Raw genomic sequence first — 26024 nt, forward strand, 5'->3', positions numbered from 1 at the left:
ACAGAGACTAAACTGTCGACGTGTAAATGGAGTAATAGTTTAAGGACTCACCTCGACTGCAGTTGTCGTCATCCTAGAAGATAAAAGACAAAAATCAGAGAAGGATCAGTTTTGCTAGTTTGGTTTAAAATCGATGGTGTTGAAGTTTTGAACAGGTTTGAATAGGTTTAAACAGGTTTGAACAGGTTTAAACAGGGCTGAACAGGTTTGATCTTGTTTTAACAGATTTGAACTTGTTTTAACAGGCTTTACAGGTTTAAACATGTTTAAATAGGTTTTATCAATAAGCAGGTAAAAAGACTGAGTGGGACAGGTTACAGTTAGGATTAGGGTGAATGATTTAGTGTTCAAGTAAGAGGCAATGAGTGGTTAAGTGCTTGAGTAAGCGAGTGGGTGAGTGGTGTAGTATTAGAGTGAGGGACTTAGTATGTGTGTAAGTGTTCAAGTGAGTGAGTGAGGAATTGAGGGCTCATACTTCCAGTGATTGAGTGAGTCCAGTAGATGGGTGTAGTATGTGAGAGGCCTAGGGTGAGAGATGGCTCAAGAACGAATGTGGTTCATTGATCAAGTGAGCCAGCGAGCAGCATGAGCAGGTCTGCACACGAGCGGATGAGCGAGCTGGCGAAGGCCTTGAACCAGGAGAGGAAGCCTGTACTTCTATTATACAAAGCTAAGAGCAGCAGCACATGTGACGTAAAACACACACAACCAGGATGATGTGTGTCTGGGACGTGAAGCGCGTTGTTGCAATGCTCCTGAATTAACCGAAGAAATGACTTCATAGCTAGGTTTGTTTTCCTTGTTTTCCCCTTGCCTCATTTATTCAGCTTAAATCCTCATCTTCCTCTCTGAGACTGGTGTTTCTTAAAGCCACATGGCTGATTAAACGGTCAGCCCCTCAGAGAAAAACATGTGTCCTGTATGACTGCCAGCATCCCTCACGCTAAGACACCCTGACCCTGTCCACAACTTAACCCCCATTGGCTGAAACCACTCCAAGGAGAGAAGTAATTACCGTGAAACTAAAACTGTGGTTAAGGCCCAAAGCTGTGGTTTAAAGCAGCTGCCTCACTGTCATAATTAAGGTTACATAACAGTTAGAACTGTGGATGAACTTTCGTCAGATGACCTCAATAAAATGTAATTGATGAGGGTGTTGACAATTTCAGGTTTGATCTGATGGTGGGCAATCCTCATTGTCATTGTGGTTATTTCACCTGAGTCATCAAGTGTAGCGTTATACAAAGTGTTTGAATGCAATGATATTTTAATAGTTTTATAGTCCAAAACCTAACCTTACCTAACCCTCATTTTGTTGGACCATCAAGTGCAATTCTCGCCTCAGTGCTGGGTAGGTTCTCTTTGTAAAGCACTTACCCTAAATGACCTATCTCTTGAAAACTGCTTTAATATAACCGGTGCAACAACCCAAATAATCAACGAAAGCAGCTTCAGGACCAGAAAGACGCAGGGGGCCCTCCTATTTGGGTGAAGTCCATTTAGGTCTACGGGGGACGAAACACAAGACGGGACTCCTGGCCTGGGCCGGTCTCTCTTGGCTGGACACATGTCAGAGCCATCTCAACCGTGGTGACACGGTTCCTCTTGTGGCCGTCAGATGTGCAGCCAGCCGCTGCAGGAGGAACCCAGCTCTCTGCACCCCGGAGAGCTCTTCAAAATACTCTTCAGAGCAGAGTCAACACCAACGGCCCTGAATTACCATTCACCCAAATAACATCTACTGCAGGAACATAGCCGGCACGGCCATGGTTTCAGCGGCTTGGTGCGAGGATCATTTCTTCCACCGAAAGTCTTGGCCGTTGCGTGATATTAGGTCTCAGACAGTTCTGGAAGGGCAGATTAATGTACGAGGCCCGCTTGACGCTTATGTTATCTGGTGGATGACTGGCAGGGAGCCAAGGGGATGATAGTAGTTTAGCATTGAGACTTTTATGCAAAGCATTTTAGAGTGGGTTCAGGGTTTTAGATCCATTCTATTCAAGAGCAGGTAGGAGTTCAGGACATTGTGCTCAACGGACTGCGGACACTGGGGTTGGAGTCAAGAATTTCTTTGGCTCAAACTCCTTAACCACTGGACTGGACCATTCCAGTCCAGTCCACCCTACCAAGACGCATCTTGATAGGGTACTGTTTTTTTCAAAACACTATTTGTCCATATTGAAGTAACAATTCAACATCAGGACAGTGGTGACCAACAGTCGACAAACAGTGGCCCTCAAGATTTTCACATGGACTAAAACCAAATATGACAATTGCTTCAGCTTTAACTGTTGACTTTTCCAAAGGCCTGCATCACATTTGAGAACCCACTATTAGAGATGTGGGCACGATGACCTTGCCAGTAAAAGACATTCATTGTTGTTGATGTATCAGAGCAAGGACTTACGGGAATTCAGCTTTAAAGACCAGGGAAAGATAACATTGACTGACGCAACTTATCCTTATCACGGTTACTCATAACTCCCCTATTGTCCCGCTTGTAAAACGAGAACTTGCTTTGACTATTTAGAGGACTAACTACTATGCTTTTACCGAAAGCACACTGATAAAGGCACTAGTCATCACTACTTAAGTCATTCACTAATTTAACAGACAGATGTGTGGTATAAGATCACAGACATGAGATTAAGGTAGGGAGCAGACATATGGGCGGGAACTAACCCATCAGCTTAGCCTCCAACAACCCCAACCACTGGAACCATCCTCACTCAACGATGCTAACATCCTGGTCGATGGCATTGGGGGGGAATTCAAACCCAGACAATTTTTCACTCGAACCCCTGGACTATCCTGGCTATTGCCACGGAACCAGGACTGACCTTGCGGGAGCAGTGGACGGCCGACTCGGGCGGGTAGACGATGAAGTGTCGCAGCGTGAAGCCGAAGCCCTGCGAGGTGCGCTGCAGGCGCAGGGTCTTGGGCCCCGGCCAGGAGAAGGGCTCTTCCTCCTCCCCGCCAGGAGAGGGCGCCGTGGACGTCTCGCTCTGGTCCCGCCCGTCCTTCCGCTTGGCCTGGAGGGAAAGATGACGAGAGAACAGGAATTTGATTATTTTTCATAATAATTGCTACTTTAAACAGGGATTCTTCTGCAAAACATTTGCAAAATCAGGGGAATGATTTTCGACAAAATTATGATTTCTTTGTTGTTTACGTTTTTTTATATTACAGTCAACAGACATTCTTAATATTAAGTTATACGTTGGATTAAATGGATCACATCACCAAATATTTTCCCTGTTTCATGATTAAAAATAAATAATGCCGCTGACATCAATGCCTTATTGTTGTTTCCATCATGTGCTTTAATCTGCCGTGTTAAGCACTTTACACTCTGTCCAGAAACATGCTCTATAAATGAAGTCCCTCTCTGAGGAGGCAGCTCCACAGAGAGGGACTGTTCTCAGCCTCATTACACGCCACTGTTAAATTACAGTCACAAGCCCCGGCCCTGACTTCAATAAGGAGACTCTTCACACACAGGGGAAAGCAGGCATTCAGGATATTCTACAGGGCTTTGGTGGCACGGCCCGACGGTCTAAGGCCCTGGCTTTACACTCCAGTCTCTCTGGAGGCGTGGCTTTGAATCCCAACATTGCTATACTTCCTCAAACCTTCTTAACCATTTTATTGGAGCTGATACATTGACCTCTCACAGAGAGGATAATCAATAAGGAAGTTCACTCAGGAATTCCTTCACAGATATCTCTCTATTTGGATTGTATTATTGAATTTCTTATTCAATAAAGACAGTTATCAAGAGTACCTTAGTCTAAGCGAACATACCATAACACAACATCACTAGGATTTTGAAAAAGTCAACCCTCCATGAATCAGGATCTCTAATCTATAATACCACCTGGTAATAGTTATATACAATTTCAATATTCACCTACATGTGATGCACTAAACCAGGCATCAAGAGAAGCCCAGGTTTTGCTCTTGGCCTGAGGTGGCCGTTTAACTCTGTCCCCTTAACACTTTGTAAATCAAGCCTTGAAGCTGCCTCAGTTTACTCCTAATGGCTTGGAACGAAGCACAGCAGTGGTCCCTCATTAGGCATAGCTAACACACCCTCATTATTACTACTGCACCTTCCAAGTCAACTCCACTTTATTTGCACAGCACTTAATCCCTTTTACAATCTCAAAGGGCTCCAACGTGAACGTAACAAAAACAACAACAACGAGTAACGGACCCAAAAAGTCCTGCTAGAGGGATGAGCTGTGCACTGCCAACACGCCATCACACCCACACAGCTGGATGTGAGGTTGATCTTCCAGCAGGAACGCGTTGGGATTGCTGCACACACTAATGGGCCGACAGTCACTCTGTTTATTGTTGACATTGCAACAGCTTAATGCGTTCCCCGTCTACGTAATCACCCCGACCCAGCGCTGTCTGCCCCTCGGTAAGCCAGAGAGGCTACGCGGGGACAGGGTGTTTTAGGTCTGCGGTGTTAGTTTTAACATCCTTCAGAGAAGCCAGAGTATTTCCTGGTCTCTAATGACAACAGCGCTCCACGGGAGACTCCATGAGAAAAGCACTTTGTGGACCGCCATGAAGGACTGTGAACGGCCAGGAAAACACAGTACTTATCTAGGTCTCTAACCACTATCGGTTTGTGTGGTTGGTTGTAGGCGGAAGTTAAAGGGAAACCGTAAGCCTCCGTCAGCCACTCGGAATAGCACCTCACGTCACCCATTGGTGGCCGTGGCAACGAGGCCTCTTGCCTCTGATCTAATTGGTTAAGGACGGAACGGAGGAATTGCCTGCGTGGATACCGATTGTTTCTTACTAGATTTGAGACATGACATGAGTTGATCCACAGAGCGTTATATCGTATTTTGGACCCAGCTAGAGACTGCTAGGTCTCAGAATGCCAAGTCAGCTGAGGCAGTTAGTGGAACACCCTAGTTAAAATAACAATAACGATGATGATGAAGATGATGATGATGAAAAAAAAATGCGAGGGAGGAATAAAGTTGAGGGGAAAATAAAATCGGAATATTCCTGTCATCAGTCATATGAATCTGAGGGTAATACCCGGCATGCAGCTAAATCACTGTATTATCCCAGCCTAGTGGTTGCTTAAGAATGCATGTGGTTCTGCTTACAGCCCCATTAAAAGCAATGGGAGCCGCTGGACTCTGATGGGCAGCGTGATGACAGAACGTAACGGACATTCCTTAACGTCCCTCGTCATAGCGGACTAAATAAAAACTAAGAAAACACCGCCTCGTCACAGACACTTTCGGTCATAGCACACGCGTTCCGTCATCCTCGGGTTCAAACCGCAACACACACACACACACACACACACACACACACACACACACACGCACACGGGCGAGAACGCTTGCACACACACACTTGTTCTCTGTAGGTTGGCCTTAGTCATGTTAAACTATCTGTTACCTAAAACGTGTTTACGGAGATGGAGAACTCAAAACTGCTTTTGTGTCTCGGAGCGTAACCACGGCAACCAAGCTGAAGAATACAATGAGTCACCTCGTGAACCCCAACTCCCCACCCTCTTTGAAACCCTTATTATTTTTCCTGAAGATGATGTTCAGAGACCTCTGGGAAAATATACATAAACATTCAAAGAGTACAATGGCACAGAAACAAAGCACTTGCGTAGGAGTGTTGTGTTAAGAGTGCAAATGATTGAACACGTTTTCCTTCTGTTGTCCATCATTACAGCCTACCCTAAAGTGTGAAGCCATTTTATCCAGTGCAACATCCCAAGATATCCCCCATCAGTCTCTCTCTCTCTGTCCCTCCTTCAATGTCTCTCTCTCTCCTACTCTCTCTCTCTCTCTCTCTCTCCTACTCTCTCTCTCTCTCTCTCTCTCTCTCTCTCTCTCTCTCTCTCTCTCTCTCTCTCTCTCTCTCTCTCTCTCTCTCTCTCTCTCTCTCTCTCTCTCTCTCTCTCTCTCTCTCTCTCTCTCTCCTACTCTCTCTCTCTCTCTCATCACCCCTTCCCACGTACTCTCCAAAATACAATACCAACAAACCCTCGTTTAAAAGCATCCACGGTGGTTTAATTACGCCCCAAATTTAACTTAGCAACAACTCACACACACACAAGCACACACACACAGGCACGGACACACACACACACACAGAGGCACATGCACCCACCCACACACACACACACACACACACACACACACACACACACACACACACACACACACACACACACAACCTCCTGCCACAGAGATGTATATTTGGAGTGGCGTTGCTAAACACAAACAAACCACACAATCACAATAAACAACATCTTGTTCTTCCACTGTCCCCTCCTCTGGTTGTCTGGGCGATCGACATTGGGGAAACCCCAGGGGGAGAGAGAGAGAAAAAGGCGGAGGTGGGGGATGGCTAGGTGTGGTCCCACAGCTGGTGACATCACCACAAATACCCTTCAGACCATATGAATGCAGACAGAGAGAGAGGGAGAGAGAGAGGGGACGAGTGTGGAGGGGAGAGAGCAAGGCATGGAGACAGAGAGAGAGTAGGGGGGGAGGGGACAGAGAAGGGGGAGAGAGGGGACAAGAGAGGGGGAGAGGAGAAAACGGACAGATTGGGAGTGGTGCACGGCAAGGGAAGAAAATAACAGAAAACTGAGAAAAGAGTTGAGTCCAGAACTAAAGAGAAGAGGAGAGGTGAAGCGATGGGAAATGTGAAGAGGAGTGGAGGTGAGGAGAGGAATGAGCAGAGTAAAGAAAGAGTAGAAGAGAATAAACAATTGGAGGGGAAAGTAGGGGAGGAGAGGAAGGAACAGAGGAAAACAGGAGGTGATGTAATACAGAAAAGAGTGGAGCGGAGCAAATTCAGCTCCATCATCTTGCGCTGTTTGTTCCTTAAAATATGCATGGGAAGTTACGCAATTACAGATTAGAGCCATTAGGCCGTCAAACTCTTACCCTGATGTCTGTACACACACACACGTGCAGTCATGCACGTTTGAACACAACCTCTTACAGATACTCGCTTTGTATCTCTATATATAAAACGTGTTGAATTATAGAGCAGGGCTGGCACGTGGACAGGCCTGTCATTCTTTAACGGAAGCACCACCATAACTGTGGTACACTCAGTAAGAACACTACTATTTCTGCCGTTTTTCCAGCTGGAAAATGAAAAAAAAAGGACACAACCAAAGGAGGCCAATGGGATACAGTGCCAGCGTGGTACAAATGTAAAAAGAGAGAGGATTTGAAAGGATGATAGACTTGACTTGCTTGTAGCAAAAGCCGCTAGCCGGTTGCAGCAAGGAAAGAAACGGGACAAAACGAGATGACGGTTCAACATATTTTCCTGTGTGTAGGTGATGTTTCCATCCCATTCTCTACTTAGGGCGCTGTTATACTCCTACCAATTTTACAACTAACCCAACACTGACTCAAAGAGAGATCACAGCCGCAGCCACCACTGAGAAGCAAACCCACCGTTGAAGAGATAAGTATACTGCAGGGTTTCCCCCAGCACTATCTTGTTAAGGCGGCCGCCTTAACAAGACTAGGGCCCCGCCTTGACTACCAATGTATTGAAAAAAAAAAAAAAATTGAAAAAATTGAAAAAAAAAAAGTAAAAAAAAAAAAAAAAAAAAAAGTTCAATTACAGCAGGGCGCTGGAACTGTTCTTTGCACAGCCACGCAGAATTGCATGCACTGATGCCTCTTGTCAGCTGTGCCGCAAATAAGATCCAAAAAAGGAACTGTAAATAGTTGAATTTGCATACAAAAGTTAAGTGTATTGTCCATTATTTGTATTTAATTTGCACTTTTCTTTAATTTTATTTTGTAGTGTCTGCATGTTTGCACAACATTTGTACCTACTGTTGTTTATTTATATGGAAATAAACAGTCGTTTATTTCATTCATGCGTACTGGCATCTTTGAGCAAAATACCCCCAAAATTTTTCGTCCCGGCGCTTTGCGCCGCGCCAACAACACCACCGACTACTTACCACCTTGACTGAGACATTTACTGGGGGAAACACTGTACTGTGTCATGTCTGCCAAGATGTGCCCACCCCACGCTGTTGGCCTTCATTAAAACAGACCTCAGTGTGTTGCTGCAGAGGGGTGAGGCTGATAGGCTAGCTAGCTGCTGGACGCACATATGGCCTGAAAGGCAGCCTGCAGGCTGGCCCATGTGCACGTGTGAGTGCAGTTGTTTGGATGTATGTGTGGGTGTTTGTTTAGATGTGAACTGCATTTCTCCAGGGCTGGCTTTCTCTGTGGGGTGTCTGTGTGTCTCTCTCTCCCTAAGCCTTGCTTGACTCTCCCTCTATGTCCCTCTCTTTCACCTCCTCTCTCTCTCTTTCACCTCCTCTCTCTCTCTCTCTCTCTCTCTCTCTCTCTCTCTCTCTCTCTCTCTCTCTCTCTCTCTCTCTCTCTCTCTCTCTCTCTCTCTCTCTCTCTCTCTCTCTCTCTCTCTCTCTCTCTCTCTCTCTCTCTCTCTCTCTCTCTCTCTCTCTCTCTCTCTCTCTCTCTCTCTCTCTCTCTCTCTCTCTCTCTCTCAGACCACAGGCTATTTCTCGCTGGTATTACGCACACTCCTTCCCTCCATCGTAGGAAAGTATGGCTTCACCGTCCGCCCCAGCCCAGAGGTTCAGTCAATGAGATACTTTATTCCAACAGGGCACCGCACCGGATATGGAAAAGCCTATATTTATGTACGTTTTTATTACGTTTGAATGTGAAATATGAATTGCTGTGGGTGTTCTTTTTAGACGGCGAGGGGACGAGACTGGCAGCTCTGAAAATATAAGGGCTGGCTCTTTTGGCAGTTGGAATACATTGAAAATTTTAATCTTACGAATGTGGTAAAAGTTCACTACTGTGCTTTGTACAAATCGGCCCAACGCTGTGATATTGTATAATTAAATGATGCTTAAAGCTAAAACCTTTGGATTTTTATGGTTATAATGATTACAGTAAAAGTAATCTCATGATCTGATCTTGAACATGTGAATAGTCAAATATAAGATTTAACATCAATTTAACAATACAGAAAACACTATGACCTGGACAGAAGCTTAAATATACCTACATCACCGCAAAGCACAGCCTATCACCAATCAGCCCATCAGCCATATCTCTCTCTCTCTCACAGAATCCAATGTAACTCTTACCGACAAACTCTGATACTGCCTCTCTGTCCATTAAGACATAGTAAATATAAAACTAGATACTCAACCGGAACTTACAATACAGCTGAAGCATAAATGCATCGCCCTGAGATATTTATGAGCCTGTATCTGTGTTATTTCAATCTGCTCTCTCTGTATGTTATAATGTCGAATCCTGCTAGACACATATCATGTTAATTATGCATGGAACGTTTTCATAATGAGGCTGTGATCTCTCTTTGAGTCAGTGTTGGGTTAGTTGTAAAATTGGTAGGAGTATAACAGCGCCCTAAGTAGAGTGGGATCCATCGCCATAGAACACAAAGGTTCCCTCAGTCAGGAACCAATCTTACCCTAGAACAAACACATGTTGACTATAGAACCAGCCATACCCTAGAAAACACACAGGGTGACTAAAGAACCAACCTTATCCTTGAAAACACACAGGTTCCTTCAGTCAGAGAACCAACTTTACCCTAGAACACACACAGGTTGACTATAGAACCAACTTTACCCTAGAAAACACACACAGGTTGGTTATAGAACCTATCTTACCCTAGAACAAACACAGGTTCCTACAGTCAGGGAACCAACCTTACCCTAGAACACACACAGGTTGCCAATAGAAACAAGCTTATCCTAGAACCCACTCCCTCAGAGAAGTCAGAGAACCAACCTTTCCCTAGAACACCTAGTTCCCCCTCTCAAGGCTCCACCTTTACCTTAGAACACACACAGTTCCTCCTGGAGGCATCGCGCAGCCGTGCCCAGGACATGCACCTGACGGGGCCGCCGCCACCCAGCTCCACGTCCCCCCAGTAGGCCCGGGCCAGCAGCTGGAACCACAGGCAGTAGGGCTCCACCAGACAGCCGTCCACGCCGGCCAGCCGGGCCCAGGGACAGCTGCTCCCGGGGGACGCGGGCGGGGACGGGGACTGCCGGCCCACCACGGTGCCTTCCCGGGTCTCCGCGAGGTCTGGGTCGTCCGTTACCGGCGCAGGCTTAGGGCCCGGCGTCGGCCCGCTCCTCTGGGCCAGCATGGCATCGCCCGGGCCAGGGGCCCGGCGGTGGAAGATAGATGAGAAGGGGCCGACGGTAAGCAGAGATGCGGTCCCAGAGATGGCCACCACCTCATAAAGGATTCACCGCTGAATTCCTTGTCTGGGATTGAGAGAGTTTATCTTTATCTCAATGAAATGAACAATCCACCGTCTCTCTGTTTGGCTTTACTCTCTTCACCTTCCGATTACCACAGCATGTTCCGATCCGCAGCAGGTGTCCTTTTCCGATCATGCACTTTCCTTCCCCGTCTCCCTGCCTGTCTTCCTCCCTCCTGCTGTCTTTCTTCCATCCCCCTCCGATTCCGTTGCCTTCAGTTCCGTTCCGTTCCGTTCGGTTTCATTCCCAATCCAACTGCAATCGCGTTCCGTTTCCCGATCCGTCCTATGACAACCCTAACCCCCCCGTTAGCCCCGTACGCTACGTCCCGTTCCCGATCCCGCACATTCCGTTCCCCTCCCGCCGCTCTGCCGCTCCTGAGGCTCTGCTCTACTCCGTCCCGCGCCGCTCCGCTCTGCTGATGTGTTCCCTTCTATTCCATTGCGTCAGGTTCTACGGCGCTGTGTTGTGTTGCGTTTGGCAGCGCGTCGTGCGGCTCCTCCAGCCATCGGGCGCAGACATGGTGTTTCCACTGAGAGCGCCTCAGAGTTACAACACAGAGCCGTGCCGGGAGTGCGGGCTGGCCCCGGCCAAAGAGACACACCCACATGCGCTCGCTCCCTCACACATTCTCCCTCTCTCTCTCTCTCCCTCTCCCTCTCTCCCTCGCACTCATGTGCATCCTCTCTCCCTCCTCCGCTGTCATACACATTCCCCCTCACACACACACAGTCTCTCTCACATATACACCCCCCGCCTTCTCTCATACACAATCTTCTATTTTCTTTGTCAGACACACACACACACACACACACACACGTATGCATTTCCTCTCCATGTCCCTATCGTACCCTCTCTCTCTTCTTTATCTCTTCCTCTCTCGCCCACTCAAATTTCTAGGAGCTGCGCAAGGCATCACACACAGTTAATGTGCGTGCACCCTTGGATGTGCGCACATGCGTGTGTCTGTGCATGTGCGTGCATGTGTGTGTGTGTGTGTGTGTGTGTGAGCCTGGCAGTGGAACAGGTTGCGGGGCCAGCTGGGTCTGGGTCTTCACAGTGTGAGGAGGAAGCAGTGAAATACTTCTGATGCTGATAAAGACGAGCATGTGGACTTCCGCGCTGCACACACACACCCTGTAGTCCACATGAAGGTAACAGAAGTCTGTCGTCTAATGTAGTAGTTACGTTTTGTAACTTGTTTATGCAGTGCAGTGTAGTGTTAATGCAGCCCAGTATCGTGCAAAGGTTGTAGAGTAAAGTGGTGTAAATGATTAGCATTATGCATCCTATATTAATGTCATGTTAATATCCAGTCTACTTCAATGTTATGGTATTCACTATATCCAGAAACGGACACCTCGATTTGGTCCAATATACAATGTTATAAAGGCGTCCAATATGACAAACAATCAGACTGCAACCCCCCCAAAACAAACAGCGAGGGGCTCGACCCTCCTCACAACAACTCATCTGTGTCCATCAGCGGTCGGCCCGCACGCGTGCGTGTCAGGACGAATTCCTCAAACCTTAAACACTCTCCTCTATTTTAACTCCATTTAACACCAGGAGAGAGAGAGAGAGAGAGAGAGAGAGAGAGAGAGAGAGAGAGAGAGAGAGAGAGAGAGCGAGAGAGAGCGAGGAGAAACCCAGGAGGAAGCCAGGGCGAGGAATGTTCCCTCTCCACATGAAGTTATGAGCATCTTGTTACCACATTCGCTCCGCCGCCCCGATATAGCGCGCGGCATTCCATATGGAAAAAGACGGGGGCCGGAATAGCTCAGCGCGTCCATCTCCGACATTTATGCTATGCGCGTCAAAAGGCCGCGGCCGGCCTGGCCCTCACAAGGGGACGCTCTGTGTTCGAGGCCCAAGACGAGAGACGTTCACGGACAGCTCTCCATGTTGAATGGCTTCTAAAATTAAAGGCAGACTCTGTGGGGTTTTCCATATTGTTCTGGCTCCTCTGATTATTCCCATGTGAGACGATGATGACAAAAGGATGGACTGTGTGTGGTGATGTGTGTCGAAGGAGCGAGGACACTGGTCGTACTCAGTCTCATACACGCAGCTGGCTGTTCTCGAGGAAGCTGTTTGATGATGTTAAGAGACGGGATTCAGTTATTGAGAATTAGTTAGTACGTTTTTGTTACGGGACACAACGCCGTGTTAAAATAGGTTCGTTAACACGGGCATAACTAATTCATTGAAGTTTTTGTCAAGCCGTAAAGCGCTGCGTTAATCACAGGCATTGGTGTCCATCTCTCTTGGCTTGACCAGTAAGTGTGTCAACAATCTCTTGGTAGAGGTGATGCGCTTGTGTGTGGTGTGAGGATCTTAGTCACCTCAGCTGCCACAGATCGTACTGTTTTTATCAATATGTTTATCAGTATTCATTGGAATAACGATAACGATAATCATAAGAAAACGATAATACTTAACCAATAATCCCACTATTATTGGTTAATTGAAAATGATTCATCCTTAGAGAATAATTTTCTCTAAGGATGGACTCGTGATGAAACATGATCAAACTGCTCTCTGCCCGCGTGCCCCAGCTGGTGGTCCTCGTGGATCCACACATAAACACACTGCAGGGCCTAACACCCAGCCAGGGCTGCCTGGGACAGGGCACTGAGAAGGGGGAGGTTAGGAGGGCTGGCACGGGGCGGCCAGACACGGCCATGGTCGGTGAACCAATGGCATATTAGTGGTGTGCTATAGCTTAACCAGCACCAAGAACCGGAAGTGGAAGTCTGGGGTGTGGGATGTAAGGAATGAAAAATAGACAAAGATGAATGGATGGAGAGATGGATGGATGGATGATGGATTTTGGAGCGATGAGTACAGTAAGTCTCTGTTCAACCCAGAATTCCAGTCAGAAAGTATTTTGTGACCAACATTCACAGTGTTGTTTCAGATGTTTACATTGCAATGGAAACCAGGCCGTCTAGTCCGGTCCCAGCCGCCCCCCGCTCTTATTTTGAAGAGCCTGTAGGTTTTATTAGTTGATTAACTCTGGATCTGATTTGTATAACAATGCGAGAGGGGCCCTGTATGTGCAGCACTGTGGGTCACCGGAGTTCAGGAGAGAAAGAACTTCTTTCTCTCTTTCTTTTGGAACTCCAGAAGGAACAGAAAGAATGAGGAAGGAACGAAGGAGAGGAAGAAAGGAAGGACGGAAAGAAAGTTTCTTAGGATGTGATGTGCTGTTGTGAGCAAGCAGTTTTACGTGTGTGTGTGTGTGTGTGTGTGTGTGTGTGTGTGTGTGTGTGTGTGTGTGTGTGTGTGTGTGTGTGTGTGTGTGTGTGTGTGTGTGTGTGTGCGCGTGTGCGCATGTACATGTGTGTGTGCGTGTGCGTGTGGGAGTGCAAGAGCAGAAAGAAAAGGGAGAAAGTCTTGCGTCGGGGGGATTAGGGGTCTTTTCAGGCCCACCGCTGGGTGTCGGGGGGGGTATCTCGACCGTGTGCATGTGGGCCCGTGGGCCCGTGAGGTCCAGCTTACTGTAACAAAGGACCGGCTAATGAAGGCCCCGCAACAGCCTGTCGCCAAGCCTGCCCACAATGCGCCACCTTAAAGCCCCTCCGTCCACCACCCTGATGGGGGGGGGGACCACCCTCCACACCCCCCCACCGTGGAGTACCCTGGTCCGGACAGCAGGTGGCTCGGATGTAGACCAGGCTCAGGGTGGAAGGATTTGGCTCCAATTAATCACTTTGGATGCGTCTGGACGGGGGAAGTGGCAGCGAGGGGCCGGGCTGATCCGGTGGTTAGGGGGTTGGGGTCTCAGCCAACGGGCTCGGGGGTTCAGCCCTCAATCTTTGAGCGAGCGGCCCTCTGACTCCGACCGGCGTCTACCATGACTCCACATCTGCATCACTGGAAGTCACTTTGGATAAAAGAGAATACTACATGACGTCGTTGGTTGGTTTGGAAGTATTTTGCTCTTCCTCTGCCAATGCTGGGAGAGAGTGATATGGGAACAGGAACTGTGAGAATTCAGTCAGTGTTTCGTTTATTTTTGTAAGGAGGAGGATAAGGAAAAAAGCCTGCTTTTAATTTGTTTGCAGTGTAGTCCAACAGCAGGTTAGTCTTACCTCCAGTCTAATCACGTCCAAGAACTTCGGATGCAAGTTCTTGGAAAACAGCTCTGAAAATATTTCATTTCTCGGCACGGGTGTTCAGTCTGAGGTCCGCAGAGAACAGTAGAAGCTATTGTACACGACAAGAGTCTGTCATGCACTTCTTCCCAAAGCTGTTGTGCAAACTGTAGGAAATACCAAGTATGTCCTAAATGATATATGGTTAAGCCAAATTATATGCAATTGAAAGTATCATTTTACCAGTAAAAAAGTAAAAAGGCACATTCTTTGTGAGTTCTCATGGCAAAGAAAACACTTGAGGTTTACAAAACAAGCAGTGAGTGTTTGTGAGCTGTGAATATCACAGAAAGTTGTGTTTTATCGAGAGTTATTAAAGCCTAGCTCCGCAAAACTAACCTCAAAACAACTGGACTGACTTTTGGAGACCAACCATGCACAGATTGCACCGTGTGTAAGACTGTCTCCCTTGCCAGGCAAGAAAAAGTTAGCAAATGCGAAGTGACCCAAGAAAACGCAAACTCAGGCCACAGATTACCAAGCGATGTGAGCATTTTGAAAGAGCCTGAAAGATCGCTAGAGCCTCCGCAGTTCACTGGGCGTCAGGCAGAGCCAGGAGAAAGGGGGATTTCCTCCAAGACAGCACTGCCTCTCATGCCGCTGTTGCTGCTCACCCTAGGAGCACAAAGGGGGAGGATTGAGGGCTGGAGGGGTGGAGGGCTGCACTAGTAACAGCAGCGACGAGGGGCTGAATAGAAGGGGATACGCAATGAAGCAAATAACCTGGAGCAACAGAAATACAGATCCAAGGGTTTTTTTATGTGTAGTATCAAATACAACACATCAAATTAGGGCAAAGAGAGAATTTTGAATATGCACTTTTAATTGTGTGATCTCTCCTACTCCCCCCTCTCTCTTCCTTTACTTCCACCTTTTAAAATAAGAGACTGGATCGATGTAAAATGCTTTTATGAAGAATATCACTATCATCTACTACACTATCATAGACATTATGATACTTTACTCCCATTGACATCGAGTCATTAGCATCTTATCGCAAAGATTTACGGGTAAGTCTGACAACAATCAAAGCAACTACTAGTATTGCTGCAGACACAAACTGCTGCATGAGCAGGTTTCTAAAGGCCTCTATACTTCTAGCTCTGTGTGCAACACTTAGTCAGCAATAGCGATTGCTGAAGCAATAGCAGTAGTTAGTCATCCGATTGAAACCATACTGCTAAACATAATCACAAACGGAGGCAGTTACATCAAATACACACAAACATCATTTATCTTATGCTTTTTGTGCAAAAATGCAGTGCAATGGTTCAAACATACACCTGCGATGTGTAGCAACACAAACCAGGGATGGAATCACTCAGACACTGTAACACATTCAGGAGGTCGGACCAACAGGTCGTGGCTATTGGAGAGGATCCCATATCATGGCTGTACAGTTGGACGGTTTTGATCGCAAATGCTATGAAAGATTATTGTGTGCGAAGAGAAATATGAATCAACTCAAACCTGTGCAAGTGGGTTATGCTGGTATCATGTCTGTTAAAATAGGCGGAAATACACTTTTCTTGTCCCGACAAATACCTACCCCTTATTAGAGCAATGCTTTAGAGGAAAAGTATTTTTAAAGCGTCTTCTGTTCGTTCAAACTACAGAATGCTTTCTTGTGATCACGTTAACCGAGAACTGCTACGAACAGCTAGCATAGAAGCTAAAAGATAAGGACCTTTTCAGACATCCACCATAATTAAAAAAATACTTAAAAACAAAGTACTTTTCGGTAGTTAATAAAGTTACTTCAAACAGCCGGAATGATGACAACCGAGAAAGTCAACAAAGACAACGAGTCATTCGTCGCCACAGCATCTAACTTTAATCCATTGTCATTTGCATGCAGCTTTTGTGATCCGATTCTGATCCAGATCAGAACAGAGGTCTGACTTCAACACTCGACACTTGAATGCAAACTATGTGGCCGGATATGTGTTCGGATTTCACTTTCCCGCTTAAAATTTCCCAGTGAAATAAAGCAGCTAAAACGGCACTGGGTGGACAAGAAGCATTTATATTACGTTTTGGAGCAGGATAAATCATCAAAAGATAAGCATAGTGCAGCGCGCGGTCGGCCATGTGATTGGACAACTGACATTCAATGAGTACCAGTGAACCATACATTCTCATGTTGTATGTCATCCCGTGGGTTTAGGCACTGCCATCGACAACGTGGTAAACTCCCACGAGCAGCAACTAGAGAGGGTGTGGGGCGCTGTAAACACGCCCAGATAACTGTCGATAAGCAATGCTGGTCATTATATCTAAACAAGCAGTGAATTACAAAGTACCCTGTCCTGGACAATAGCCTTACCAAAACACTATATAACTGGAGACGCTCATTGAAGACCGGACACCCGTGAATAAACCTGTTAGGCAGCAATAACTTCATCAAAGTCTATGCGTGCTCCTGAAATCCTTAGCTTGCTAGCACCAGTGCTACCCCCTAACAAAGCAAGCGTACAGCCCTGCATACGGAGGGACACCTAACTGTTTCCGTCCTGTACAGACGTGGAGCAGCACGGCGGTTTTCCACAGCGGCTGAAAGAGGTCTTTTAGCCCAGGAATCCTCTGTGTCCGTTAGCCGTCGGTAGAGCTGTGTAGCCTCGCTGTAAGCAGACCTCAAAATGTAAGGCTGCGCTTTGACAGAGCTGCTGTTAAGTGGTCCAATTTTGTGTGAGGAGGGGATGTCTAGACCTACCTGACTAAGGTGGGAATACACTGGAAGAGTTGTGTCGCTCACACCGTGGTACAGTGGTCAAACAGCCAGATCAGATATCCCCTTTTACCAAGTCTGTTCTTCAGACATGGTTAGACATGAATGGGTGTCTCTCAGTTAAGGGGATTTAGAAAACAACAGACCAATATTAGAACAAAAGCAAAAATAATGCGTTGCCTCTCTCGCTTCCCAAGCTCTGATCAACATCATACTTCGGTACCCCACTGGTATTCCACTCTTGTTGTTTTTGTAACAACTGGAACTTGTTAATGTTGCTGTTAGTGTTTACTGTCTAGATAGACCCGTTCCAAACACGCACTTGAGCAACACCACACCATGAATCCGGATGTCCCTTCTGGGATCAATAAAGTTTTATCATATCTCCTCTTCCAAGCTATCAGCTGCTGTCTCGTGTCTCGGTAGTATTTTTCAATGCATGTTTGAAATATGCAAGACATCTATCCAGCTTCCAGGAGAGCGGCTCTTCAGGCCTATAAATACTCTCTAAACACGTGTTGGAATATTAAATATTCATCTTGATACGAGGCTCTTCACATTACAGTGTCTGGCACATGTGCTTGTAAAAGGCCATAGCGATATCAGTAGCGGTATCCATAGCGCTAGCAACAGAAATAGCAGCAATGGTAATAGCAATAGAAAAAAAAAGAAATAATGAGAAAAGGCATTGATGCAAAATACAGCCCTCATAAATGCCAAGTTGAGCAATCCCAAGCACCGCCATCAACCAGGTTTCACAACAGGCCTTTACAACGCTGTTCCCATGCAGCCTCACTCAATGTGATGTATTTATTCTGGTATTTTCCATCCATAGTGTTGATTGATGTGTCTGTGAGTGTGTGTGTGCATGTGCAGGCAGCCTCCCCTGTGCGGGCGTCGTACCGGCAGTCACATGAGGACCGCGTTGAGTCCTCAGTATTCCTAACGACCAGAGGCCCCCCTTGTGTTCAACGTGTGGGTGTTTGTTGTGCTCGCTTACGTCCTATCAGGGCCCATGCCCACATCATATGCATATTCTGTCTGTTTTTCTTTCCCCCCTCAGCTGCTAGTGGTTTAGGGGGCGGCGGGGCGTGCGTGGTGTGTGCAGCGCTGGACAGTGAAAGCTTGAAGTCTGTCCGCCGGTGGTGATGTAGTCGTGTTGTTGTAAAAAACGTGTCGGACCGGGTCGTAACAGCTCTGGTATGGGAAGAGATCTGGTATCGCTTACGGAGCGAGGGAGGGGCCGCTCGGACATCAGCCAGCAGCGTTGATGCAGACCCCAGGACACGCCCTTTGAAACAACCACGCCGCGCATGAGCATGTGCGTGTGCTTAGCACACGGAGCGCACACACGCGGCATTGCTAACAGGCATGCATATAAAACATTAACGTCCGTCCACACACACACACACAAAAGCGTGACCCGGGGCGAAGGGAGGGTTGTTAATGACACGGTTAACAGCGGCTGGAGACCTGTGAAACCATCACGGGGAGAAGGGCGTTGACAGGATGGATGGAAATGGAGAGATATGGAGATAAGGAGAGAGATAAACAGATGGATACGTAGAGAGAGAGAGAGAGAGAGAGAGGCAGAGAGCTGGATAGAGTTGGACAAAGATAGAGGCATGGCGATGGGTAGTGAGATATGTGTTACATTTTAAACTGGTTTAGCAAAGTAAATGTTTATTTTCCATGACAATAAAGGTGTTTTGAATTTAATTGATAGGATTAGCGGAATACAAATAGACAAAGAGAAAAAGAGAGGGAGAGAGAGAGAGAGAGAGAGAGAGAGAGAGAGAGAGAGAGAGAGAGAGAGAGAGAGAGAGAGAGAGAGAGAGAGAGAGAGAGAGAGAGAGAGAGAGAGAGAAAGAGAGAGAGAGACAGAGAGAGAGAGAGAGAGAGAGAAAGAGAGAGAGACACATTAGACAGAGGAAATATGGAGCCAAAGAGAGAGGAAGGGGAAAATAGGAATGAGACACCGATGAAGACGGAGGGGTAGAGGGAGCTGAGGGACAGTGCAGCAATGAAGAGACAGAAAGAGAGAGTGACAGACAAAGTAACAAGGTTGTTTTGGACTCTGTGAGTCATGGAGCGCAAATTAATGTAATGACATCAATGCAGGAGTCTGAGATGCTCAGGGACACCTGGGGCTACAGCTTCAGCTGGACACATGGATGAGATGTCTCTCTCTCCCACTCTTCCTCTCTCCCTCCCTCTCTCTTTCTCCCTCCCCGCAACCGTGGGTGGCTCCTTGTCTCTTACTGACTCACGGACAACGACACGCGCGCAATGACATCACTCCCCTCCAGGAGGTCTTTCACCCGTAGAAGTTTAATTTTTTTAAACATAAAAATGCTATCAAAATCTCGGAAACATCTCTGTAATTTGATTTCTTGTTCTGGTGTGGTGTTGTTTCCCTTGTCAAGCACGTTGTATTGCAGTGCTGCATAAATACCAGCAGCAGTCAAAGTAACGTTTGATTGATGGACGGTTAGCTACTGTGAGCATCTGACACACCACCACAGCCAAGTCTTCATGTGCGCCGGAGTACGACCATACGGCTTACAGCGAACCAACGAACTCAACAGCGCCCCCCTCAGGTCACATCCTCACAGCAGTTATTCATTTGGTCTTTTCCGCTGAAAGTGTCACATGCATTTCCACTGTGAATGCTGCCTCATTGTTGCCGTGGCAGAAGAGAGACAGAGAGAGAGAGAGAGAGAGAGAGAGAGAGAGAGAGAGAGAGAGAGAGAGAGAGAGAGAGGATAAGGGACATAAAGACAAGAGAGAAAAATGGAGAGAAAAAAAGAGCGAGGGAGAGAGAAAGAGAGACAGGGAGACAGAGAGACATACGTAGAGAGATAGAGAGAGAGAGATAGCTGGAGAGAGAAAGATAGAGAGAGAAAGAGAGAGAGGTAAAGAGAAAGAGAGACATGGAGAGAGAAAGAGAAAGGGGATTGCTTAAGGGCGGGGCAGGTACGTAAAGTCCCATAGGGGCAGTAGAGTAGGAGAAGAAATCGGTCTTTTCGCCAAGTCTGAACATTAATGGAAAATAGTCCATGGTCAGACGTGTGCATGTGTCTGTGTGTACACGCATGAGTGTATGCGTGTGTCTGTGTGTGTGCATAGGGCGGGTATACATGCACCTCGTACTGTCAGGAATGCCTGCTTGCATAAACCCTATAACCCCCCTCCCCTTCCAAATGAAGAGTCCCATTTAAAGCCTGATTCCCTGTTCATCAAAGAAACACAGACTGTGTGTCTTGGCGGGAAATCAAAGCATTCTTCACCGTAGCATCCCATCCTCCTAACGGCCCAGATTAAGGGATCTGTTGCACAACAACAGCCCCCGGCACTCGTCCTGTCCTGTCGCGGTGTCCGGGTGTCCATCCTGAATAGAGGGGTTACGTGACAAGGAAGCGGGCCGGCTGAAGTAGAGGAAAACACCATTTAATCGGACTTCAGTCCCCTCCCTCTCCCCGACACTGAGGGGCTCTGACACCCGGGTCCAGGAATGCTTCTTCACACACACATATGTTGTCAAGTCTGTGTGTGCGTGTGTGTGTGTGTGTGTGTGTGTGTGTGTGTGAGAGAGAAGATGTGTAGGTGTGAGTGTGGGTGGGTGCGTGTGTATAGGTGTGTGTATGAAGGTGTGTGTGTAAGTTTCAAGGTGTGCGTGTGTGTGTGCGTGCGTGTGTACACTCAAAAAAATGACTTTTAGGCATTGTAATGTATACTTATTCAAAAGTAGTAATTCTTACAGTGTAATATCAAGTTTCAATAGGAACTAGAAAAAAACATGAAACTACACACAAAATATTAATGTAATGAATGTTCTTGACTTGGAAGAGTATTTTTTACTAGATATTTACGCATACTATTAAATTATTTATTGTCACTGCACCAACACCTGAACATTCTAAGTAACTTTTATTCTGAAGAAACAGCGCATTGGATTTCGCGCATGCGCCATTTGACAACGTATGAACGTAAAGCCAGTGAAGCGCCAGAGAAGAAGCGGGAAGAAGGCTCTGAAGCTCTGAAGCAAGATCTCTGGATCGCAATTTTGCTGGATCGGGTCGAGACGAGTGAGTAATTGCCTTTCTGTTTTATATTTGTAATCGTAGAAGAGTTTGTGTACATTTTGATAGTTGGATTATAGTCTGCTTGACGCAATATACGTTAGTAATGTTGGTGCCTGTAATATTCGTTTTTCGCCATCGCCATTTTGGTCTACCAGGCGAGACTAGCTTAACGTTTGTAGAGGTGAGTTGCATTACTGAAGCGTAAGCACAAGTTTAACTTAAAAAGTCTTCTCTCAAAACGAAAACGAGTTGTTTTTATAGGGAAGTGTTTATGGTTGACTTCAAGTCGAAACAAATACCTTTTTGGCGCCATGTTTCACGATGACTTGCACTTGAACTAGTTAAGTTAGCGCTAGCCTGTATTTTCACTGAGGCCCACATTAACCTACTCAAAACGTCGACTTAAACAGTGGCTCTTAATGTTACATTATCTTGGCATGATATTTATTTCACTCTTAGTCTTCTTTTCTTGTAAATTCTTCGCAGGAGGACAACCGTGATGCTACTGAACACGTCCTCAAGATCATGGTCGTCCATGATGCTTCAGAAGAGGATCCAGTCGATGTCTCCATCATTTAATTTCTTTCTTGTTCATTCGTCTACTATGCATTGTATTCGATTATGTTTGTACAATCTTACAAAACACTATGCTTTACTGTTCCCGTAGAGACGCATTGTTTTGAGAAACTGCAATAGGAAAAAAGATTTGACTATTCATCTTCATCCAGTCCTTGTTATCAATAAAATCATTCATTACAGTACCCTATCTTGTTGTCTTTTCAAGCTTAATAAGCTCAGTGCCTTATTTTTTGTTGATTTATTCAGTTATTGAAGTTGTGTATGTGGGGCTACTTTAAATAAATAACACTTCAAGTTATTTGATTTCATACAATACAATCAGTGCTTTGAGCATTTAGTTATTTGCCATTTGGTAATATTTATCAAAAAAAATTAAGCAACATTTACGTAATTTTAGTGTGTAAAACCACTAAATACAACTGAGTAATAGAAACAGAAAAAGTATAGTAAAATCTACTTATTCAGTTCATAACACTAAATATTATAGACGAGTAAGAATTACTCACTATTTGGATGACCATGATGTTCCTGTATTGACATAATTAAGTAAAATATACTTAATATTTTCACAAATGTCAAGGTTAGCAGCAAGTACATTTTACTTGTTGCCGGCAATTAAGTTGTACTTGATTATTAAAGCATTGAAGTTACTTAGTTTTTTTTAGTGCAATTTCTTACAAAGATTTTTTTAAGTAAATTCAACAAGTTATTTTTTTGAGTGTAGGTGCGTGCATGTAGGTGTGTATGTGATGGTGTTTGTGTGTGCGTTTCAGGGTGTATGTGTGTGTAGGTGTGTATGTGTGTGTGTGTGTCTGTCTGTGTGTGTAGATGTGTGTGTCTGCGTGTGTGAATTTAGGCTAAATCCATCAACAGATTTTACTTATTGATTACGTTTAGAATGTGAGATGATTATTGATTATGATGAGCAGTTTATTTCTAAGGTTATTTTTTGCAGTCCCGTAATACGTCAAAAAAAATCCCGTAGCTAACTGTAGCTGACAGTAGCCAGCGGTGGGGGCGCTGGGCTTGTGCCTAGCATCATTCTGGGCAGGGAGCGGGAATAGCGCTGAAGCAACAACAGGTTCGTCTTGTTACTGAAAGTCCCCGTGATTATGAAGAGAAATCGATTCTCAGAATCGCCTCCGCTCTTCAAAACACAACGCAAGGTCAACATTCCACTCCACACCAGAGCAACAGAAGACAGAAATAGGACCAGAAGACGTGTTGAAAAGGTTTTCACATCAACGGGAGAAAAGGGCAGCAATGGGACACACAAAAAAACAGAGACCAAACACAGACACACACGGATATGCTCATTGAAGTACGGTTGCGTACATTGCACTGTTTCCTTATTTCTCTATTGGTCCGACTCCTTACCAACCTAACTGGTCTGAGAAGTATCAAAGGCTAACCCACCACCCAGCACCCAGTGCAGGTAGACCCATCTGTCTGCTGGGGCCACCAGCAGATGAGGGCCTGCATCACGAGAGATACGGGTGCTTTCATGACCTCACAAGCCGCGGACGGATTAGACACAGGGAAGACGGAACCGTTTGTTTTGCAGCCACAAGCTCCGCATGACATCACCCATAGACCTGGTGCTCTTCCGCCTGACTCAGCAGTGTGTTTGTGTGTGTGTGTGTGTGTGTGTGTGTGTGTGTGTGTGTGTGTGTGTGTGTGTGTGTGTGTGTGTGCGTGCGTGTGTGTGCATGTATGCACATGTGTGTGTGCACAAATTACGAAGTGAAAGTGAGATGGAATTAGAGAGAGAGAAAGAGAGAGAGAGAGAGAGAGAGAGAGAGAGAGAGAGAGAGAGAGAGAGAGAGAGAGAGAGAGAGAGAGAGAGAGAGAGAGAGAGAGAGAGAGAGAGAGAGAGACAGAGACAGAGAGAGAGAGAGAGATAATGTATGAAGCTGCTGAGAACCAGATTAAGGAGCAGATGGTCTCAACAACTCCACCAAGTGCCCACTTGTGTGTGTGTGTGTGTGTGTGTGTGTGTGTGTGTGTGTGTGTGTGTGTGTGTGTGTGTGTGTGAGTGTGTCTGTGCTTGCATGCGTGCGTGTGTGTCAGAGAAGGAGCAACCGATTGTTTATTAAATCAGTCTCTAAGCTCAAGGCGGGAAACACGTTGATAAGCTAACCATGCGCATCCACTCTCTCTTTTAGCACCCACAAAGATTAAACACACACACACACACACACACACACACACACACACACACACACACACACACACACACACACACACACACACACACACACACACACACACACGAACACACACAAACACACATTAACAAACAATTACAGGACCTACACATTGAAAGACAGACCAAAGGTAAAGCTTGAGGCCAGGTTCGGCTGTGAGAGGGTCAGAGGTCATAGTTAGTTTATGAGTCCACACTCCCAGTCCCAATGCGTGCTGACCTCCAGCCCATGTGTCTCTGGCCTCCAGCAGAAGCTCTCCATCCCTGCAGGTTAAAACCAAGAACTCCTAACATGATGCACTCAGCACCTACGGGCTCAAGACGCTTTGAGTTTCATGTCCAGCGTAATCCCGACAAATATTGTAAATCATCAAATTCTATCTTAAGCCCAAACATAAATACCACATTGGTGCTTGGAAGCTGAATTATTACTTTACAGCCTTTTGGTTAGTTTCCCTGGCGATGACGGCAAAACTCTAACCAAACAGGCCGGTTTCACAGGCCATCAATCTGGAACAGGAACCTTACACAAATGTGGATCATGTGTTGGGACGCCAGAGTTCAATGGTTTCAGCCCATTGGCAGATAAATCCTTGACGGGAGCGCTTTCATTCTCCAGCGATGAAGGCATTTGGTGCTGGCGGTTACGTAACGACCAGGACCTTAATGCGTTTAACCTGCCGCCGCCTGTAGCCAGACCAGCGGTTGGAAAGGAGACCTAGCCCTACACAGCGCTGCATGCGAGGGGATTATAATGAAACGGAGGAGAAGCGTGACGTGTACATTGATGCTGAGGAGTTTAGTCGATGAATCAATCAAAATAAAACTCACTGCTTAATCCTTAGTTGGCTACGTGAAGCGCAAACGCAAATCGTGGTTTCTCAGTTTCAGATTGTAGCATGAATGGCTGTACTTCTCCTTGGCTGCTGATCAGTAAAAACAAGCCAATTGATTCATGAGTTCTACTGTTAGCTCTGGTGACTTGGAACGGGCATTCGCCGTTAGTCATGCTAGTGAACAATGGATGAATGATCATTAAAACAAAACGTATAATTCAACCGATTAATCAATTTAGGAAAATAGAACATAGTTGTACGGCTGCCGATGGCCAATCCGCCTCTGTAGGGCACGGAGAGCGATGACATCACCATGTTGGAGTCCACCTGAAGGGAAGGGGGTGTGTCTTTAATCCAGCAGGCGGGAAGCGAGTCATGATCAGTGTGCCTCCAGTCTAATCCACTTACCGAGGCTGGTGGCTACGGCGAGTGGCACACCTGACTCAGCTGATCCCATTGAGGGAGACCCTTCAGAGCGAAGCGTCAGGGCTATCACTCTCTCTCTATGTCCCTCTCCCGCTCCCTCGCTCTCCTTCTACCTCCCTCAATCCTTCTCTGAGGCTCACTCCCGCTCTATCTCACTCTCTTCTCCTCGATTCAATTCAAAACAGCTTTTGTGGCGGCATGGAAAATAAACATTGACTTTGCCAAAGCAGTTAGAAAAACAGGGAAAATAACAAACTACTATAAAAGCTTTTTTTAAAGTCCTTCTCACCTTCCCTAAATTCTCCCCTCTCTTCCCCATTGCCTCTCAATATCTCTATGCACTCTCTCCATCCCTCTCGGTAGTCATAGAGAGGCTATAATAAACTCTGTCACCCCTAGCACTGGCAGATGTTCGCACTTTAACTTTGCACATTCTCTCTCTCTCCATCTCTCTCTCTCTCCCTCACTCTGTTTAATAAAGGTTTCATGTAATTAAACTCACAAAATAACTCCCACTCTGGACTCATTTGCAGGATGGAGATGACCTTAACTGTTTGCTTCCCGCTCGTATAAACTGACATCTTCTCTATTTGTCTTGTGTTTTTCTCTCCTCCTCATCTTCGTCTTTCCCCTCCTGCTCCTCCCCTCCTCCCAGCCCCCCCAGCCCCCCCCCCCCCTCTCCT

At 46.3% G+C, this 26024-nt stretch overlaps 1 protein-coding gene across 5 annotated transcripts in view; it reads right to left on the minus strand.

Annotated features, from left to right (window-relative positions):
• Positions 1-26024, minus strand: part of LOC130376927 (rho GTPase-activating protein 21-like) — an 88904-nt gene that overhangs the window by 39431 nt on the left and 23449 nt on the right. For 3 of the 5 annotated variants that reach the window (XM_056583858.1, XM_056583856.1, XM_056583857.1), the window contains exons 3-4: positions 2841-3032; positions 52-73 (exon numbers count right to left, since the gene is read on the minus strand). In XM_056583858.1, the coding sequence (XP_056439833.1) occupies positions 52-73; positions 2841-3032 (214 nt within the window). Of the gene's footprint in view, positions 1-51; positions 74-2840; positions 3033-9885; positions 11049-26024 lie in introns of those variants that run through there. The other 2 variants (XM_056583855.1, XM_056583854.1) reach the window with 1 other exon arrangement.

This window comes from Gadus chalcogrammus, chromosome 23 (assembly GCF_026213295.1).
Source record: "Gadus chalcogrammus isolate NIFS_2021 chromosome 23, NIFS_Gcha_1.0, whole genome shotgun sequence".
Taxonomy (NCBI): domain Eukaryota; kingdom Metazoa; phylum Chordata; class Actinopteri; order Gadiformes; family Gadidae; genus Gadus; species Gadus chalcogrammus.